Source organism: Momordica charantia (genome assembly GCF_013281855.1).
Source record: "Momordica charantia cultivar OHB3-1 chromosome 1 unlocalized genomic scaffold, Mcharantia_2.0 BLBB01000001.1, whole genome shotgun sequence".
Classification (NCBI taxonomy): Eukaryota; Viridiplantae; Streptophyta; class Magnoliopsida; order Cucurbitales; family Cucurbitaceae; genus Momordica; species Momordica charantia.
The window spans coordinates 10162557-10184140 of record NW_028275157.1 but is presented as its reverse complement, the minus strand read 5'-3'; the positions used below and the strand labels follow the sequence as shown (position 1 = coordinate 10184140).

The 21584-nt window shown below is 35.1% G+C and overlaps 2 protein-coding genes and 1 pseudogene across 4 annotated transcripts; 2 read left to right on the top strand and 1 right to left on the bottom strand.

Annotated features, from left to right (window-relative positions):
• Positions 1-563: 563 nt before the first annotated feature.
• LOC148213254 (uncharacterized) lies at positions 564-1889 on the top strand. The gene has a single exon (XM_088123848.1). The coding sequence runs from the start codon at positions 564-566 to the stop codon at positions 1887-1889; it is 1326 nt and encodes a 441-aa protein (XP_087979974.1).
• An 807-nt stretch (positions 1890-2696) lies between these two features.
• On the top strand, positions 2697-4698 carry LOC148213253 (serine/threonine-protein phosphatase 7 long form homolog; annotated as a pseudogene).
• Positions 4699-8629: 3931 nt separating this feature from the next.
• On the bottom strand, positions 8630-13605 carry LOC111019540 (uncharacterized). 3 transcript variants are annotated; one of them, XM_022295935.2, is made up of 9 exons: positions 13439-13605; positions 12427-12484; positions 11229-12317; positions 10846-11137; positions 10456-10659; positions 10140-10313; positions 9560-9757; positions 9344-9457; positions 8630-9201 (listed from the first exon to the last, which is right to left on the bottom strand). In XM_022295935.2, the coding sequence occupies exons 3-9, from the start codon at positions 12299-12301 to the stop codon at positions 8863-8865; spliced, it is 2394 nt and encodes a 797-aa protein (XP_022151627.1). In that variant the 5' UTR covers positions 12302-12317; positions 12427-12484; positions 13439-13605; the 3' UTR covers positions 8630-8862. The 3 variants fall into 3 exon arrangements, with proteins under 3 accessions (XP_022151627.1, XP_022151624.1, XP_022151625.1); XM_022295932.2 differs by having other exon boundaries at positions 11229-12484; XM_022295933.2 differs by lacking the exon at positions 13439-13605 and adding an exon at positions 12672-12800 and having other exon boundaries at positions 11229-12484.
• Between the last annotated feature and the right edge of the window lie 7979 nt (positions 13606-21584).

Below are 21584 nucleotides of genomic sequence, written 5' to 3'. Positions count from 1 at the left end.
TTTAGAATACAATAGTACAAGGTGACATATTTATTTTGCTTTGAAATATCATAAATTATAGGTTAAAATACTAGTTTGGTCACTGTACTTTCAGCTTTGATTCATCTTAGTCCTTATACTTTGAAAATGTTCGTTTTGGTCCCTGTACTTTCTACTTTGGTTCATTTTAATCTCTATACTTTGAAGATGTTCATTTTTGTACTTTTAAAAAGGGACCATTTTAGTCCTTTCATTTTATTTCAAAACTCATTTTTATGGCAATTTCAACACCACGTTATAATCAATATATTTATTACAATGTAAATATTACTTTATACTAAAATTGTTTATGTTATGTGTAAAATTTGTATTAAAATCTTGCAAAGAGGGACTAAAATGATCAATTTTTAAAAGTACAGGGATCAAAATGAATATTTTCAAAGTATAGTGACTAAAATGAACCAAAGTTAAAAGTATAGAAACCAAAATGAACATTTTCAAAGTACAGAGACTAAAATGAAAGTAGAAGGACTAAAATAGCATTTTAACCTAAATTTTACCATTTCGGGTTTCATAAACAAGGAATGGACATCATGAATAGTACTACAAAACATGATCTGGTCGTTGAGCCAGTGGCTGTAGAACATGATCTGTTGTACAAGGGATTCAGATGCAAAGATAAACAAACAATGCAACATATTGTGAAAAGGTTTGCTATTAAAAGTCACCACCCATATGAAGTTGTTGAGTCGGCACCATCGAAGTGGGTAATTAGATGCAAGAAGTGGGAAGATGGATGCAAGTGGCGACTCCGTGCGATCCTAAACAAATGTTATAACCTTTGGGAAATCACGAAGTACGAAGATCAACATTCTTGTATTTACTCTGAACTCAATCAAAGTCATCCTCAATTGGATTCAAATATGATTAGTCTCGAAATTTGTGATGTAGTGAGAGACAACCCTACCATAAAAATAGTGACACTTCAAGGTTTGATAAAAGAAAAATTTGGATATCATGTTTCTTACAGAAGAGTTTGGGACGGGAAAACGAAGGCATTGTCTCGAGTATTTGGTGATTGGGATGAGTCATATCAGCGTTTATCGAAGTGGATGTATATGGTGAAACACACAAATCCAGGAACGATCATTGAGTGGAAACTCAAGAATTATGGGACGCCGGGTCATGTCATTCTTCATTCCGTCTTTTGGGCATTTGGTCCTTGTATTGCAGCTTTTAAAACGTTTCGCCCCGTACTTCAAATTGATGGAACTCACCTTTATGGAAAGTATAGAGGGAAACTTTTGATTGCAACATCAGTTGATTCAAATGGACATTTGCTGCCACTTGCGTTTGCCATTGTTGACGAGGAGAATCGCGAGACTTGGGGATGGTTTTTTAAAAACCTACGAAAGATTGTTACGCACGAGGAAACATGCTTGATATCTGACCGACACGGAGGTATTATATCAGCCTTTAATAATCCAGATAATGGTTGGACAGGGCATAAATCTCATCACAGATTTTGCTTACGACATGTTGTGAGCAACTTCAATAAAAAATACAAGAGTAAGAAATTGAAAAATCTGGTATATCGTGCTGGTTCTCAATCCCAAGTTCGAAAGTACAATAAGTGTGTTGAAGAGGTTAATCAAATGAATAGCACTTGCATGAATTTTTTTCGAAACATTGGAATTGAAAAGTGGACTCAATCACATGATGGTAGGTACAGATATGGGTGGATGACTACCAATCTTTCAGAGTGTATTAATGGGGTGTTGAAGGGAGCTCGTATGTTACCTATCACTGCATTGGCGGACCTTACATTTTACAGATCTGTTAAATACTTTGAGAAGAGAAGGGATGAAGCAAGAAATGCTTTAGCAAGAAATGAAAAATATACAAGGTAAATTGTAGTTCAATGTTAATACATTCGACATACTACATAAATAGGTATGATTATGATGATATATATTGAAACAGGTATGCTTACGATAAACTTCTTAAATGAGCAATGAGATCTAGCAAACACACAGTAGTGAATTATGATCGAGTTGTTGGTGTGTTTTATGTGAAGACAGGAATTCACTACTACAATTCAAAAGGAGGAAACACACAAATAGTGAGGTTCAATGCGAATGAACGTACATGTACATGCAACAAGTGGCAATCATTTGACATCCCATGTTCTCATTTCATGGCAGTTTGCTCCCATATAAACTTAAACTACGAAGATTATGTCAATGATTGTTACAAACTTATAAAGTATGTTGCATGCTACACTCATCAATTTGAACCAGTTCCACACGAAGATTACTGGATTGCTCATCCAAATATGCCTATTCTGCATCCCGATCCAGAATTATTGAGACAACCTGGTCGACCAAGAAGTTCCCATATTCATAATGAGATGGATTGGAGAGAACCGAATGCCCAACAAAGATGCGGGTTGTGTAATCAACTTGGTCACAATCGAAGAAGTTGTCCTTCAAGACAGAGGGAAGCACCGTCCTAGCATCTTGTACTTCTGATTGTTTTTTGTCTCTGTAATATTTTAGATTTTTGTTTAACTTTGAATGATGACATTATGATTTATTTTTGTTCAAATTGTGATTGATGACATTATTTATTTAATGATTACATTATGATTTAAATTTTTAGCGATTTCATATTATGATTCTTATTCTGCATAATGACATATTTTATAGAGATAGAACATGGAGCTAAATCCTGGTCCGATGGATCGATCAGTGTTGTATTGTCAAGCGCGTCATCGATCAGAGTTAGTTTGGCAAGGTCAGTGTAACGAGGAGTTGCACTGTAGGCGTAGAGAGGCAGTATTTGATCGCACTATTCCATTACATCCTTTGATTGAGCCAGCACTTCGTGCTTCCGGTTTTTATGGATTTGCCAAAGTTGGATTTATTCAATTAGATTGGCACTTAATCACTGCGCTTGTGGAGCGATGGAAGCCGGAGACTCATACTTTTCACATGCCTGATGGTGAATGCACAATAACTCTCCAAGATGTAGCGGTGCAATTCGGGTTACCGGTAGATGGTGAGCTAGTAACGGAGCCAGTAAATTATGATTGGAAAGTCACATGTCAGTTATTTCTTGGTGTGACGCCAGACGACTCACATATTAGAGGATCTAGACTCAGTTTACCATGATTGGCTTCACAGTTCCGGAACTTAGATGACGATGCTGACGAGCATACCATTGCTAGATATGCTCGTGCCTACATTTTGCAACTTATCGGTGGAAGCCTATTTGCCGATAAGTCTAATAACTTGGTCCACCTGATGTTCCTTCCGTTGTTGGCTGATTTTGAGGTTGCTGGACGATTCAGTTGGGGAGGAGCATGTTTGGCATGGTTGTATCGACATTTATGCAAGGCATGTCGATCTGATGCACGAGACATTGCTGGTCCGATCATACTCCTTCAAGTATGGGCCTGGGATCGGTTCCCAAGCATGGCTCCAGCCCGTCGCCACATCACGGAACATGAACTTGTGGGAAGACCATTAGCTGCACGGTATGCCTATCTAACTATTTCATTGTGCCCTGACATTAATTCTTTTAATATATACATAATTTTACAAATTTAGAGTATTATTGTAGGTGGAGAGATCAGTTTTGTGTCACTGAATTATCGACACATGTATTGGTTCAGTACAGATACATGTTGGATCTTCTGACACCAGGATCGGTATGTGTTTAAATATTATAACTTATAAATATAACTTGATTGAATTTTGATATAATATTTTTTGCCCAAATATTTCAGTTGATTTGGGAACCATACAATAAGGAATTAGCATCTCTACCAGATTATTGCAGCAACGACCACGAGATATGGTGCACAGTAAGTCCACTCATCTGTTTTCATGTTGTTGAGTGGCATCATCCAGATAGAGTTGCTAGGCAATTCGGGATGAAACAATCGATTCCAGATGTTCCTAGTTGGGACCCGAAAATACATGACATAGACCTTCGACACCGGGGATGGCAAGACCATACAAGACCTTATGTGGTTAGGTGGCGCATGCATAGAGATTATATTGCCATTAGTCCTCTGGTGGACGATGATGGTGATTGCGATCCCGGATACATGAGCTGGTATTTATCAATTACTAGACGTTATATCACTCAAGAAGGAGCAGCGTTTGGTGCCACGATATGTTTTCCAATTTGCCTTTACAAACTATTTCAATTTAAATATCTATTTATTTTAATTCATTTTCTATGCAGGCTGCATGTTTTGAACAAATTAGTATCCTCTCATCGTCCGAAGATATTAATAGCTTATGTACCACTGGTGGGAGATATCTTCAAAGGCTTCATCAGTTGTATCGAGTACCTACACCTACTCAGGGCCCCAGGCGTAGAGGACGTCGTCAAATAGAGCAGGATGCTCTAGACGAACCTGACATTCCTGAACCTAAAGTTATGTATCATAATTTCGATGATGCTCCACCTTTCACACAGACACAAGATGATGCCGGCCCATCCACACCTATGGTTATGATACCGACTCCTGGTTCGAGTCAGATTCACACACCAGTACAGTATGGTTACGACGGTCATGGACGTGAGCGTGGTGAGTATGGACAATACATCAACCCTAATGAGGATGAACAGACACCAGAGGCACCGAGAGCTCGTCGTCGACAGCCGCATCGTCATCGACGACCTCCCTCATGTGGGACACATTAGATTGATTGATAGACTATAATGGTTGATTATGGTTACTCAGCTGTAATTATACATATTAATTAATATTTTTTTCATATCTCGAATGATAGTATTGTTAAATTAATTATAATTCTCTAATTTGATAAATTAAAAATATCATTTTCTAATTGCAGTATGGTATTAACAAACTTTTAAATATAAATAAATATACCAATTAAGAAAGAGACGACCAAAGTATTAAAAAAAAACCAAGAGATGACATGTTAGGTTATAAAAAAAAAAAAGAGAAGTCATGGTCGTCTCTTGAAGAGACGACCAAAGTAACAAAAACTAACATGTTACGTTATTAAAAAAAGAAAAAAAAAAGGCATGGTCATCTCTTCAAGAGACGACCATGGTTAATTTAAAAAAAAAAGTAACGTGGCGCTGAGTAAGCGCCACGTTTGTTGGTCGTCAAGAGACGACCAACTTATGCCAGCTCATAGGTCGTCTCTTTCAAGAGACGACCTATGAATTTCAAAACATTATTGTTGTAATTAGTTTGAGATAAGGTATATTTTGGTAAATATTTTAAAAATTAACATTATTAAAAAAAAATCCCATCAAATCTTAGCGATGCAAGATCCAAACTATTGATTAACAAAATTCATTTATTTCAAAACTATAATTAACAAAATTCATTTATTTCAAAAGCAACATCAAAATTTTGGGTTTAATTATAAAGAACTAAGACCCTGTTTACTTACTCGCAACAAAACTTTCATTCCATATTTACCAAATTGTAGGGATGGAATCAAATAGTGGTGGGATCCACCTAATCTTATTCTGTAAATGGGTGTAGGCCCCACATATATATTATAATTAATTTACAACTTTTATCATTCTTCTCTCGCCTATTAATTAGACCCATGCCATTTTTAATTAATTTCTTTAATACTTTTATAATTTGTTCTCCTTTTATACTTCAATTTTTATTAATTAATGTCATCTTATTATATAATATTATAAATTTATATTAATTAATATCAATGATTTTTTAAAATAGAAATTATTATTTTTAAATATTAAAATAATAAAATTTAATAATATGTTATATTAAATTATGATGGTTCAAATAAAAATATTTTATTCAACGTAATTTTATATTATTTATTAATATTAAATAAATAGTTATAATAAAAAATATTTACTATCAATAATATAGTAATAAATTAAATTAAAATTTATTATTATTGTAATTAAAAAAGATTAGCACTGTTTTTCTAATTAGCTAAAAAGAAAAAAGTGGTATACTAGTAATTGTCATATATCTGATTCCGATTTCGATTCCAGACAGTTTTAGTAAACAACATCAAATGAATTCTAATTACAATTCCAGAAAAGTTCTGGTAAACAACATCAAAGAAATAACATTTCTCATTTCGATTGGTTTTCATTCCGATTCATTCTCATTACGATTGCGGATAAGTAAACGGAGTCTAAGGTTTCAAATATGGATGTCGATGAAAATGTCAATGTCTCAATTTCATGAAAATATCGACGAAAATATCGATGTTGATGGATATTTCTCTAAAGGTTAGAGAAATTAAAAAATCGTAAGAAAATATTTAAATTAACAAATAAATACTTTCTATTTATAAATAAGTTGAAAATGATTAATATTAATATTATGTATATATTAGTGACATTTTGTTGATATTTTTTTTTTATATTTTATCGATTTTTTTGTAATATGATGGAAATGTCGATGGACATATCAACTAATATTTAATACCATGTTAACAACATATCGAGTCTTGGAAATGAGATTATTCCCCATGAAATATAAACTAGGGTTAAATATTAGTGGTCACAATACTTTTAGCTTTCAACTTTTGTTTATTTGAGCTCTTATCTATATCTATATCTATATCTATATCTATAATCTATAATCTATTAAAAAGTACGGATGTGAAAGAAACATTTATTGGACGATTTTAACCTTGATTATTTATATAATACCTAATTTATCCATAGTTTCATTTATATGTTCTCCCACCACTCCAAGTTTTCTCTCTCGAAACCCTCCCTCCCCTCTATCCTCACCTCATCAAAATTTCATCTCTCGTCATTAATATTTTTTTTCATTAACTCTATCTCTCACCTCTCTCTACCCATCTAAATTCCTCCTTTTTTTAGTCTCTCCCAATAATCTCTCTTCATGGTTAACATTTCCATATTCCCCTATTGATTCAAACCTTTCCAATTATCTCTCTTGTGATGTCTCTCTCTTAATTAATTAGTTTATTAATATTAACACTAAAAATTCCTAATGTTACAAAATTTTTCAAATTAATAAAAACTCTTCTAATTATCTCCTTCAATTAATTGGATTAATAAAAAGTTATGCTTTACAAATTCTTAAGAATTTTTTTTAAAATCAAAGTATAAAACAATATTATCATATTTTTAAATTTATTATATATTTATTATCAATATTTTTATTTGAGTAATCAACCAAGAGAGATACATGTATAAAGAAAAAAATAAGAGAGATAATTGGAAGGGTTGGAACCCAATTAAGGAGAATATGAAAGGTGGTCCGTGAGGGGAGAGCATTAAGAGAGAGTTAAAAAATAGAGGAATTTATATGGCCAGAGAAAATAGGAGAGGCGAAGATAATGAGAAAAAAATTGATGAGAGATTAAATTTTGATGGGGTGGGAAAGAGAGTTTTGAGGTAGAGGAGAGAGAAAGTTCATGTGAGGGAGAAAAATAGAATTTGGAGGGGTGGGAGAAATAAATGAAACTTAAATAAATACATAACTTTTCTTTTTCTCATTTAATTTTCAACTAAAATTATTACTATATATACATAGTTCTAAAGCAATGCTTGGAGCCAAATAACATTCTTCGTTTTTTTTTCTATTCTATATATTCAAATTTCATCTTTGTTTCTTCTACATTGTCAATTGTTATATCATTATATGTTTGGAATATAACCTGAAGTAGAAGTATAAAGTTCATCTTAATGTATGTTTATTCAGTAAGAAATGGGTTCTTGACCAACTTTTTTCTTTCTTTTGGCAGAGCAAAATACAATAAAAATAATGCAAACTTGTGTTGTTTGCGAGAAAATGAAGTATTTAGATATGAAATTGGGCCTAAATATATTTGGGAATCACTCAAGTTATTGGAAATATTTTACTTTTTTTTTTTAAGTTTTGGGTTTAATTTTAGAGAGAAGAGTAGCAATCAATCTCCTAGAAAACAAATTAACTATTAATTGGATGAGAGCTATCTTGACCTATCGCATCCCTCGACGACATCTTTTCAAAATAAATCGTCCTTAAGATTTTAAGTTTGCAACGGTTTATATATTTTTTTTAAAATTTTTTTTTAGTAATCTTATTTTAATATTTAGTCGTTGAACGTTTAAGATGTTTGAATTATATTTTTGAATTTTAAATTATACTTATATTTTAAAATATCTATCAAATATTATAGTATAAACTATGATAGATGCTCAACCATTTTTAAAGTAAAATTAACATTAATATATGATAAAATAAAATTGAGATACAACGTACAAAGCACGGTGTTATAGTACTAGTACTTTTAAAAAATCTATTTTGATCCATATACTTTAAAAAATTGACCAATTCGACCTTTATTTGTAAAATTTTAACACAAATTTGGGTAACCCTATCATACATTTGTTTGCAAGTGAGATAATTGTCTCTAAAACCTTGGAATTAGAAATGGGCAATCCTAAGCTTTTAATACAAATTTATAGCTACCTTTCAAAATTCGGCGAATGAATGTGATGCTAAAATTATGATCCAAATAAATTATATATGAATGAACCAAAATTGTTACTTTTTAAAAGTAAATGAACGAAAGCCGAAAGCATAGAGACTAAAATAATATTTAAAAGTATGACCTAATATGGTTTTAGGTAGACAATAGGGAGAGGAGACAAATTGCAGATTGTATATTTGTTCATGATTTATATATAAGAACAAATACTCAAATCCAATATACAAGAAAATTTGGCTCAGATAACCTGATAATCTCTATGAGAATCTTTACTATTCCCCCTCCTCTCAATTCTATTTCATTTTGGTATTTTTCTCATTCAACTTCAACTTTCACAAGGAAACAATATATACGTATGCAATAAATACAAGACTAATTTGAGAATTCATCATAGAGACCATACTTCTCGAAGGAGTTTGTACCTCGTGTTGGTTATTAACGTCGTATCCTCTTCATGTCGGCCATTTCCATGAGCATTGTTCGTCGGAGATGAAGTCGATTTATCGACGATGGATGAAAGAGGACAATCCAGTTCCTCTAGTTCTTCGTCGCTTGTATATCCCTTCCTCTGAATCATGGAGATGTTCCTTTCCAAGTGGGACTTTCCTCCAGCCTCTGCAACTTTTTCTGACACATCAGATGTTGAAGGAGAAATATAAACAACTGGAGCAGCTGTGTATGGGAAGTTCCTGCCGAAGCCTCCCGATAATCGCCGTTCGACAATACTCTGTCCAGGCAAAAACACGACGACAAGTTCATGATAATGATCAGAAGACATCAAAACCCAACAGTTCAAAGCTAGCTAGGGGAGTTCTATGGTTGAGACTTCCTAACATACAAGTTTAGAAACCAGAAATGTCCGTTTTTACCTCGGCATTAAGGGACTCCAAGACAGTTCCTTGAACGGGATCCGGGCAGAACTCGTCTGGAGTAAAATTACAAAGTATCCTCTTAATCAGCGAGAGACCAATCGATGGGCATACCTAGAGAACATAAAAGAAAGGGTTAAATAAGTAATTAATTCTTTCATACAAACTTCCAGAGTGCATGAACTTAATGTAAGACACTTGGGGTTTGAAAAAGACCTCCTGTCTGATTGAACGGTCTGTAAGCATGTCTTTTGGGAGCATCAAGAGATCACTCAATGAATTAAGAAGAGGAAATGATTTTGGTCGTCCATCTCCATCTGGTCTAATGTCGTCATCACTGCCCTGTTGATCTATCGAAGAATCATCGGCATCGATACCAACCATGTCAGTTAACCATCTAGACCAATTTCCAACCTGCATCAAGAGTAGCCCACCTCACTTTAGCATCTGCAGCACCAGTTATTATGACATTTCCAATTTTAAGCACAACTTATTGTCCTTCCATTCCATGAAGCCAAATCATTATCCCAATTTCAAGATTATTTTTTGGACATCCTCAAAAAAGTCCAAACTGATGGATTATGTTGTTGGCTTTATTGAAGATGAGTAATTAAACATCTCCATGCTAAAATTGATATCTAAAGGCCCCATTTTTAAATGTGTAGAGGTTATGCTTTTACCCATATGGCAGAAAGAATTCAAATAATTAACGGATGTAAGTTGCAAGCATTAAGCATTTGTTGAATACTCAATGCTTGAAGATAGAACATAAAGATGTGGTGAGTATGGTACATACAGAATTTTTAAGTTGTGCGCCAGATCCAAAGCTCAAATCTCCAGCAGGTATGGGAAGAACTTTGGCATCAACAATAGGATCCGAGACAGGATCGGTTGGAATCTCATGGGCAGACTCACGGAGAATAGCATTAAACATGGCCACATCTAGCCTGGCAACACACTGTTCCATAACCTGATCCAAGATTGGATATGAATTGATATCCAAGATTTAGTGGTGGGAATACATTTTATGAGTGGAATCATATTCCAATGTATGGGCATGGACCAACTGCTAAGTACTGTTATCATACTTTTCTTTATTGAATAAATCTTACCATTCTTGCAAGCACAGGAAGACAACCACACTCATGACCGCTTGCTCGGACAGGACAGAGTCGTTGAAAAGCATCCTGGAAAGTACTTCTCCACAGGTTAATCGAAAAGTTCCCTTGCTGCTGATCGCCTAGGGGAGGTCCCAATAACCGTTCTCTGCCTTTACTTTTGGATGCGTCTCGAGGTTGCATATTCGGTGTCAAAGACTGAAAATTTAGAGTGTTAAACATCCAGAAAAGTATTAAATGGTGGTAAAAAAGACATTCAACCACACTAAGAAAGAGAAAAATAAATTAACATATTAACTATCTAGTCCAATATTACCAAGATATTGGACTAGATAGTTGTCTACTAAATAAATAAAAAATAAATAAAACACTTGTCTACTATACCTGCCACCAAACAGACTCAACCATCCGAGAAAAGATCCAGGATTCAACTTTTTCTAATGCAGCCATAAATGTTCCTGTCTCTTGCCAATCCTCTACAAGCTGGATATATTTATTTACTTGTTTACTGCCATAAATATTCCTCCATTGAAAAGTAGTTGGCTTCCCTCCATTTCCCTGGCTACTGTTGTTGGAATCAACAAAATTTTTCATTGGACTCGTGCTACGCATGCTACTAAATGTTTTAGCTGTTATCTCCCTCATCACAATAGCGTTTGATAGCCAGAAGGTTAACCTTCAAGAGCCGAGGAAAAAATTATTTGTTAAGTTCCACCACTCACGGCACCTAATAACAATTAACTGAGATAACATAATAGCAAATATACCTCGGAACATCACTCCCACATGATTTAGCAATTAAAACTAGCCCTGATACAATGTTCTTTGCAACTGTGGCTCGCTTGTCTTGAGACCAATGTTTGCAGGCATGAATGTAAATTCTGGATAGGCGTCGAGCAGGTGTATGCACTTTGTGTGCAGAGCTCCCATGCTCTGGCACCACTGAATACAGAGACATTTCAAGAGCCGCAACAACTCTCAATTCCTCTTCAAGTTTATCAATTCTATTTTCCAATTCTTCAATTTTTTGTTCACAAGCAGCTTGATCATCATGGTCACCATTGGTATCAGGACCATTTCTAATGCTCAAAACTCCATTTAGTGCCTCATCCAAGACTTCAATATCCTTTACCTCATCAACAATCTGGTAATCAGTTCCTTCAGAAGAATCTGATGAAGGCTTAGGCACAATTTTTGCACTTTTAGAATTGCTTTTGGAAGAATTCTTGTTTTTAACTCTGGAAGGCTCTCTTTCCAAATTTGATGTTTTCTTTTGAGTGCAAGATAATTCCTTGGACTGTGATTTATTTATACCACGATCAAATTGTTCAATTGAATTGTGAAGAGAGCAATCTGAACTGTTATCTTCTAAAATATCTTCAGGAAAATTTGATGTTTTTTCTATTTTCTCTTCCTTTGTTGTCGTCGAATCACTTGTTGATGAAATCGAATCTGCCGTGGTTTCTGAATCTGAAACTTCTTCCTTCATGTGATTTAGATCTTTCTCCAACACATTACATTTGTCATCTACGACCCCGTTCACATTCTCTCTGCCACCAATCGCATTAGCTTTAGAATGCAGATGAGTCTCCTCAACCTTGTTGGCCTCAGCAACATGATCTATTGCCAAGTCTTGCTGAACCTCTAAGGGTTTCATGTCTTTGTCTGACTCGCTTACTAAGTTGTTAGGCTTCATATCCAACGATTTAGATACGGTTTCTTTAGCATCCACAGGTTTGCTAATATTCTCTTGATGTGGTCTGCGTTCTTTCCTCTCCAGTCTTGGAGTTCGTTTACTCTGGTTCTTAATAGGTGTTTTCCTCTTGTCAATCTCCTTCATTTTTAACAGATTCGAACTTGCAACAATAAACAAATGAAGCAGTGAGAAAGAGGAAGGTTATCAATTGGGATCACTGTGAAGTTATCAAATCAATTCCAACAACCCTTCAGAAGCTAAATCCTCACAGTTTACAGGTAACTTATGGCACCAGTGCAACTCTCAGAATCATACTAACTTAAAAACCTGCAATTAAAAAAAAAATTATTGAGAAAGAATAATAAATTAACCACTGGGATAGCCAAATACTAAGTGAATCCAAATTTTAGCAATACGAGAGAAGCATCTAAATTGAACTATTGTTCACCAAAACAAGTCAGTTCGATAAGCACTTATAAAAAAAATTAAAAAGGAAAAAGTAAAAAATAAAAACCTCTTATGAAACTGTAGAGAGGAAATCTCTATGTATGTGGGTGACACAAAAAAGATATTATTATTCTTTACTCCTTCCTTGAGAAGTCAAATAATTACCAAAGTCGCCAATAGATTTATGAATCTGCGAAATGGATAAAAGGCAAAATAGATCGAAGTGAATCACAATGGGAATTTGTGACCAAACAGAGTTTCCGAATGAAATCAACTCAATAGATCAGCAGTTGCCCTTCGTCGTGTACTTAATCCGGCGAAATCTCAAAGTCAGAAATGGCAGACGCCGACTCGAATTCAGGATTTACGGCAATAAAACTTCAATTCAAATCCAAAAAGGTAGGAGACTCAGAGTAACAGCAATTACAAAAGAAATCCCATACTCTGTAGCTCTGAAGCTCCTATGCAACTCAACAACGATGATCTAACAAGCAACAAAACAGCAGCGAAGGAGAGATTTCCAAATTTTTGACAAAAAACCATCACACAATGCATCACAGAAACGCTCTCGATTCCGAGAAACACAACCGAAAAGTTCAAAAACCATCCCCACTCCAAAAGCGAACTCGAGCCACATCCAAAACAAAATGCAAATAGCAAAGCTGCGAAAGAAGCTCAAGAGATCTAGCAAGAAGAAGACATTAACCTCCAAAAAGAAAAGGCCAAACCACTACCGTCAGTAGCATTCACGGAAGCAGCAGAAAAAGCAAAGCAGGTGCAGAGAAATGCCAATACTAAAAACAAAAACAAAAAACGGAAAACAAAGAAACTGACCAGAAGCGCAGGTTCCGAGATTAAACGAAGAAGAAACAAGAGCCTCGGGATTGTTCATGAAGAGCAGCACGCGGGAATCGGAAGCTTCAACTTCAGGCCCAGAGAAGCATGTGGCAGGGAGTGATGATGATGAGAGAAGAAGAATGGAAGGTTTTTAAAATGGCAGCCATTGTTGTGCTCTGATGAGTAATCAGTAAGTTTTTTTTTTTTTTTTTGATGGACGGGAAGGAGCTGTCGGTGATCGGAAAGTCACCGGGAATTGCCGGTTGCTCTACGGGTATACCAATACCATAAACAATCGCCATCCCTTCTTTGTCGTATTTACGAAATTGTCATTTTCACTATTCAATGAATCAATTCCAATATTTTATATAAAATTAGAAGAAAAAAAAGTACGTGGTTTGACATCAAGGATGAATCGACATTTCCATTATAGTACAAGAAAATCGACAAAATATGAAAAATATTAACAAAATACCACTAATATATACATAATATTAATATGAATTATTTATAACTAATTTAAAAATTAAAAAAATGTTTATTTGTTAATTTAAATATTTTTACAATGTTTTAATTTTTCTAACTTTTACATAAATATATATCAATATTAACATTTTACCGCCAAACTAGAATGAGAACTAAAGTTGATCGTAAAGGGACTAAAATGGTATTTTAATAAAAAAAAAATTGTAATATGGGTTTTGCAAATTTACCCATTTTGAATCTCCTACAATTTTACAGAATCCACGTCACAAATTTTTATAAACAATTAAATCTTACCCTGTCAAGATTTTTTTTCCTTTGAAAAATAAGTCTTACAACAAATGTATAAATTAGGGGTGTATGAATAGAAAAAAGTGTGGGTGGATTGGGTCGGGTATTGGATATTTTTCCAAAATCGATCTATCAATTTAAGAAAATAAAAAATCCATGTTGTGACTTCTTTTAAAAGAAAATCCAATCCAATCAAACTAATAAATAATCCACGGAACTGAAACAGATGAAAATTATGGTATTGTCGATATGTCTATCGATATTTTCATGTATTTATAGATTCGACATGGTAGATCGACATTTCTATCCTATTACCAAAAAAAAAAATCAAAATATCACTAATATTTACATAATATTAATATTAATCACTTTTAACTTATTTAAAAATAGAAAATTATTTATTTGTTAATTTAAATATTTTTTATAAATTTTTAATTTATCTAACTTTTATAAAAAAATATTCATCATCGATATTTCCATGAAATTGAGAACTTGACATTTTTATCAACATTAAAATCATGATCAAAACTAATAAAATTTGTGTTACTCGAGACCTATTGGTTTAAGGTATATGTCAATTATCGCTGAGCTATACTCGTTTTGGCCTCTTACATGTTTGTTATCCTTTAATCATTTAAAAAATTCAAATATATTTTGAATTCCAACATTTGTTCGTTTCAAATAATTAACTTTATTTTTAAAATTAAATTATTTAATGATTTCTTTTTTGAGTTCAAAGCTCTATTTATTTTTTTTAGAAGTGCTATTCTTTTTTCAAGTAAAAAATATGTGAGGATTGAGATTGAATCTTCAACTTACGAAAAGGTAATAATTGTCGTAAGGAAGCTCGAATCGATTACAAATTATAACATATTACTTAAATACGTTTTTCTAATTAATAAATTAACTTCATTAAAGTAATCGAATCGTCACATAAGCCTTTTTTTTTTTATGAATTGTCACATAAGCTACATGTAAATGAGACTCCTCCTCTAACAATCAACAGTAACAAAAACATAAAGTCATAAAGGAACTTCAAAAGAAAAAAGAAAAAAAAAAGTCATAAAGAAACATCAATACTTCAAAGAGTAGAGAAGATAGATCATGGAAAAAGGAGCCATCTTATGAGCAATCTTATTTATTTATTTATCAAACACACTCTTGATTCAAGAGTCTTGGAAAAAAAAAACGTTTATAACACTTTATTTTATATATATTCTAATTTTAATTAAAAATATTTACACACACGAACAATTGCATTAAAAAAAAGATAGGAGGAGAACGAGAAAGCGAAAGGAGAAAGAGAGCGAGACCGAGAATGATCTAGAAGAGTTTAATCACATTAAGATGACATTATCAAAAGTATAGAAAATTTTAATTTAAAAAGTGGATAGATTTTATTTTTTACCCAATATTTTATTCCAATAAAAAAAACTCATTAATATGAGGGGTAAATTGACATTTTCTTATCATTAAAAAAAATCTACAAAATATAAAAAATATATATCACTAATATATAGATATAATATTAATATTAATAATTTTCTAACTCATTTTGAAATGTTGAATTTTCCTTGGTTAATTTAAAAAATTTTAACCAATTTTTCATTTTTGTAATATTTTCAAAAATATTCATCGACATTGACATTTTATCGATATTTGCATCAAAATTTTCATAAAATTGAGACCTCGATATTCTTATCGATATTAACATTGAAATTTGGTCTTAACCGCTACTATGACTTGGGCAAAATTATATTTTCCCAAGGTTGAAAAGAAATTTTAATCAACTTTTAAAAAGCACCCTTTTTTTAGTTTTCAAATTTAGGATAAATTTTCAAAAACGTTTTTAATGTTGAATTACAAACAAAAGAGAAATATTAATAAAATAAAATAATAAAATGTATATTTTTTTTAATACATGAGTTGGAAATCCAACCTATCGAAATATATATTTTAATCAATTGAATTATTTTCAGTTTTGACTTATCCTATACATCTTCGTGTTGCTGTGGCACATCATATAAATGATATTGATTTATGTTGGTTGAAATAACAAACTACATACAATGCCCAACCGTCTTCCTAATAAATGTATACCATTGTACTATATACTATTAAAAATAGTAAGATTAAATTATAGACTTAGTCTTAGACTTAGAATATTATGTCACTTTATCTATTTAGTTCTCAAAATTAAAAAATTTTAATTAGATCCTAAAATTTTAAAAATTGTTTCCATATAATTATTGTTGTCAACATTGTTAATTATTTGAATACTGATGGATATGTTGATGCAGAAATTTAGCTTTATGAAATCCCACCAAATTCGCGTCAATCTTTTATAATAATAGGGATTGATGAGACCTGCAAAATAGAAGAGCACAGAAGACCGTTGTGACTCTTGACACACAAGCTTCGATACTTAAGTTAGACTGGGAGTAGTCGAATATGAAGAGTAGGATAGTTCGACGTACCTTTAGGATTTGGTTTACCTTCCTATTTATAGAAGTTGAATCCTAATAATAGGAATTATAGAAGTCGAATACTGATACATCTATGAAATTTAGATATCCGGGTCGGTCCGTTTCATTATGGGCCTGTCGTCGGATCAAGAGCCGAGGCGCGATGGTTCGGGTCGAAATATACTGCGGTGGGATTGGACCATTAGAGTTCTCGGCCAAGGGGCCGAGCGTTGGCTCGGGTCGCCGAGCGCCGACTCCCTTTCCTGGTTCACATCTTCTCTTGGTTCTCCTTCATTCTTCTGTCGCCTAGTTGGATCTCGTTTTTTCTTCTATCGCCTAGCTGGATCTCGTTTTATCTCTCTATAACTGTAGATATATTTATTAGATAAATGTTAGCTAATTTAGTTTAAAATACATGGTAGATACAATTACGACAACTGGATAAGCCAGAAAAGCACAAGTTGATGGATCGTAGTAATCCATTTTGTGTTTGTCAATCATCTATCACCACATAACACTAAATATACGCTAACATTTCATTCAAGATGTTAATGACATTAGTCTAAATATAAACACAAAATTTCGTATTTTTTTTAGTATAATATGTGGGGGTGAAAATTCGAACTCACGACCTTTTAACACAAATGATCGGACTTGTAACACTAATATATGCTACCATTGATAACAATATCTTTGTGATACTACAAAATGTCATTGCCACGTCAGTAACTTTTTAGTTAATTTTAAGTAACTAAAAAATTAGAACACAAACAAAGGAATGATTAAGCTAAATAAATAGTATATGGGAAACTTGAATTGCCATTTAAGAAATGGTTGGGTAGTCGAAAAAGAGTTGTTTCTAAACTAATTTTAGAAATTGTTATTCAACTACTTGTAGAAATTAGTCTTCCTGTGCATATTATAAATCATTATTCACATATTTGTGATTTCTAAAGGATTAACAACTTTATTTTTAAATAAAAAAAAATGTTAGAGTGAGGTTACATGTGCACACAAAATTTTGTTTGTATCCCTTTATATTTATTAGATTAAAAAATACTTTTAGTTACCGAAGTTTCGTTGAAACAACACTTTAATTCCTGAACTTTAATGTGTAACAATTTAGTCATTGTACTTTAAATTGATAACAATTTAGTCCATAAATTTTAGTAGGTAACGATTTTGTACACCTCTGGATATCTTGTGTCAAATTGGCGCCCGTTTCCTTATTTTCTTGATAATCGAGTTGGCTATTTTTGTGACTTCGATTGTTCAAGCTCATGAGGAGGGTTGGACGAGTGGAATGAGGGAAAGCGGCTCAATTGACAAAAAAGAAGAGGGTAACCCCTAGAACTTGAAAAAGTCACTATTATTCCAAGCAATTCTCAACCACATGTGCAATTCATTCTCGTAAAGATTTTAACAGACAAAGGACACTTTACCTTTGAGGACCAAATGTGTTTGTAAATTACAAACACTAAAAATCATATAATAGTTTAGTCTTTGTAACTAAACTGTTATATACTAAAATTTAAGGACTAGATTGTTACTAATTTGAAAGTAGAAGGACTAAATCGATATAAACTAAAGTTCATGAACTAGATCATTACTTTAGTGAAAATATAGACACCAAATGTGATTTTTAACCTATTAGTTCCCATAGCTTAAAATTGAAGAAACGATTTAATTTTATTACAAATTAGTTCCCGTAGCTTAAAATTTATAATGAGCCTTCTAGTCAAAAATTTGTAACAATGTATTGTTTTAATTATAGTGAAAAATCTCATGAAGTTGTCACACCGATGAATTCACATTACTCGTAGTTTAAAAACACAATTAAATTCCATACTACATGGACTGAATTTTTTTCGTTCAAAGAAGTCGGTAAAATTTGAATATTCGACATTTAAAGAGGTAAGTAATATTTTAATTAGTTAAAATAGATTCCAATAATGAAAATATATTGAATCGCTACATATTAGAGTTCATGAACTAAATTGTTACATTCTAAAATCTTTTGAGTGCATAATAAAATGTGTTTCTTTAACCAAAATAAAATTGTTTGAAAATAATTTCCAACAATTCCATATTGGACCAATGGTTCAAATGTTAATGTATGTGAAAATGTGAGAGATTTAAATTTTATAAAAATATTAATATAAAATAAATGTCAAACATATATTCTTATAATAATTGAGGCTCTAGTAATGGTTTCGTTTTTTGTTTCTGTTTGGGGGTAAACATACCCAAGACACGTGGAGACCCTTATTAGTGTTTGAAGAAATTAAATAAAGAAAGGATTATTTAGGTCCACCTCGGCCCGGCTAAGGAGACCGGGTTTGCCCGTTATAAAAGATGAAGTATGGGCACCAAGGTTCGACCTGACTGGGGACCAACCTACTCGGAACCCGACAGGTCCGACATGAGAAAAGACATGTAACCGCCGGTCGTGTGTGCTGTCGGATCCGTCACCTATAAATAGAGGGCTTCATTTCACGCTCAGGTATCGAATCTCACCTCGAACTAAATAAGGAGTCCGATCTATACTGACTTGAGCGTCAGAGTGCTTACCATCTTGTGCAGGTCCACTCTAGTGTTCAGGTCAGAACCGGAGACCGGATTCGAGCTTGATTCCTGAAGAACCGTTGTGCAAATTCCTGCATAAACATTTGGCGCCGTCTGTGGGAAGGACATCTTAAGTCATCCCGATCTAGAAAATATATGCAAGAATGGTGCATCCAGCAAACTCTGCCAATACGACAGAACGAAGGGGTGTGAACGCTGATAATGGCACTCAGCAAGACCTCGACGCAAGAATGGTCGAGGACCAGGTCCGAGCAGGACAAGAGGGAGATCTGCCGCGCAGATCTTCCCGCCATGCGAACCAAGAGCTACCACCTGCTCACCCGAAACCCTCAAAAGCCAACAGAGGCCGAGGAGGGACCTCGAGAAAAACATCCCAAAGGGCCAACCAGGCAGCAGACCCTGAAGCTTTGTCTACTCTCCAGCGCGAGTTGGATGATATGCGCCATCGGTTGCGCACAATGGAAGAAATGTACGCCGAGGCAACGCGTGCTAACCGAACTGCGTCTCCCTCTAGGGTCCCGGGCGCACCTGGTGAAAAGGGAGCCTCATCCATCCAACCGGGCGACCGCGAGCCCATTCCCAACGTTGAAGGAGTGGATTATAGCTTGTGGGACAATGATCTAAGAAAGCATCTCACTGAAAAGAAGAAGAGAGCATCTCGGGAGCCCGAAGACTCTCCTTCCTACTCCCGAGAGTTCTCGAACTCGAACCTAAAGGCTCAGTCAAAATACAAGCCTCTGATGCTAGAAGCTGTGATAACTAGAGAAGAGTTCGACCTGATGAAGCACAAGCTCAATGAGCAGGTCGAGGCGCTTAAGGCCAGGTGCGAGAAGAAAGAATGTTCGTTCGACGATGGCGACTTAGGAGAATCGCCATTCACCCCGGACATCCTGGAGGCCCCAATCCCTCCGAAGTTCAAAACTCCCACGATGAAGCCTTATGATGGGTCTAAGGACCCTAAAGACTATGTTGAGGTCTTCGAAGGCCTCATGGACTTTCAAGCGGCAATAGATGCAATCAAGTGCCGCGCCTTCCAGATCGCACTCACCGGTAGCGCACGCCTGTGGTATCAAAGACTGCCGGCTAGGTCGATCTCGACCTACTCCCAGCTGAGAAAAAAGTTCATCAGTCAGTTCTCTTCTCGGTATTATGACAGAAAGACAGCGACTCATCTCGCCACTATCAGGCAGAAGGAGGGAGAGACGCTGAAAGAGTATGTCACGAGGTTCCAGGAGGAGCAGTTGAAGGTCGCGCACTGCTCCTATGATTCGGCCATGTGCTACTTCCTCACCGGCCTGGCCGATGAGACCTTAACAGTAAAACTTGGAAAGGAGGCTCCAGCCACCTTCGCCGAAGTCCCGCAGAAGGCGAAGAAGGTCATTGATGAGCAAGAGCTCCTCCGAACCAAAACTGGCCGACCTGAGAAGCAGATCGACCAGAAGAAGTTGAGCCAAGAGAAGAGGAAGGCTGATTCCAAGTTTAGAGATAAGGGATCTTCCTCTTCCGCCAGCAGAACAGAGTATCGTAGGTCGGAGAGCGGCCCCAGCCGGAGCCGACCTTATGAACGGTATACTCCAACCACCATCCCCATCTCCGAGATACTCACGAATATCGAGGAAAGTGGGATGGAAAAGCTCCTCAAGCGACCTGAAAAGCTCCGAGGAGACCCGGAGAAGCGCAACAAAGATAAGTACTGTCGTTTTCATCGCGATCACGGCCATAATACGACAAGTTGCTGAGAATTGAAGCGCCAGATTGAAGACCTCATTCAAGATGGCTACTTTAAAAAGTTCGTGGGCAAACCGAGGTCTAACTCGGTCGAAAAGAAGGAAGAGAAAAAGCGTTCAAGAACGCCGCCTTGCCGGGATGATCGACCTGCGGTCATCAACACTATTTTCGGAGGTTCGAGCGGGGGCCAGTCCGGAAACAAGAGGAAGGAGCTAGCTCGCGAGGCCAGGCGCGAGGTATGCATCATCAGGGAGCTGAAGCCCACTTGCTCCATCACTTTCGGCGATGCCGATCTGGAAGGGATCCATTTGCCCCATAATGACGCGCTCGTGATCGCCCCTCTCATTGATCACGTCCTGGTCCGAAAAGTATTGGTTGATGAAGGTGCATCTGCCAACATCTTGTCCCTCCCAACATATCTAGCATTGGGATGGACCAGGTCACAATTGAAGAAGAGTCCAACACCCTTGGTTGGATTCTCTGGAGAATCGGTCTCCCCAGAAGGGTGCATTGACCTGCCGGTAACGATCGGGGAAGATGCTACCCAAGTAACGCAGATGGCCGAGTTCGTGGTAATCGACGGCAGATCG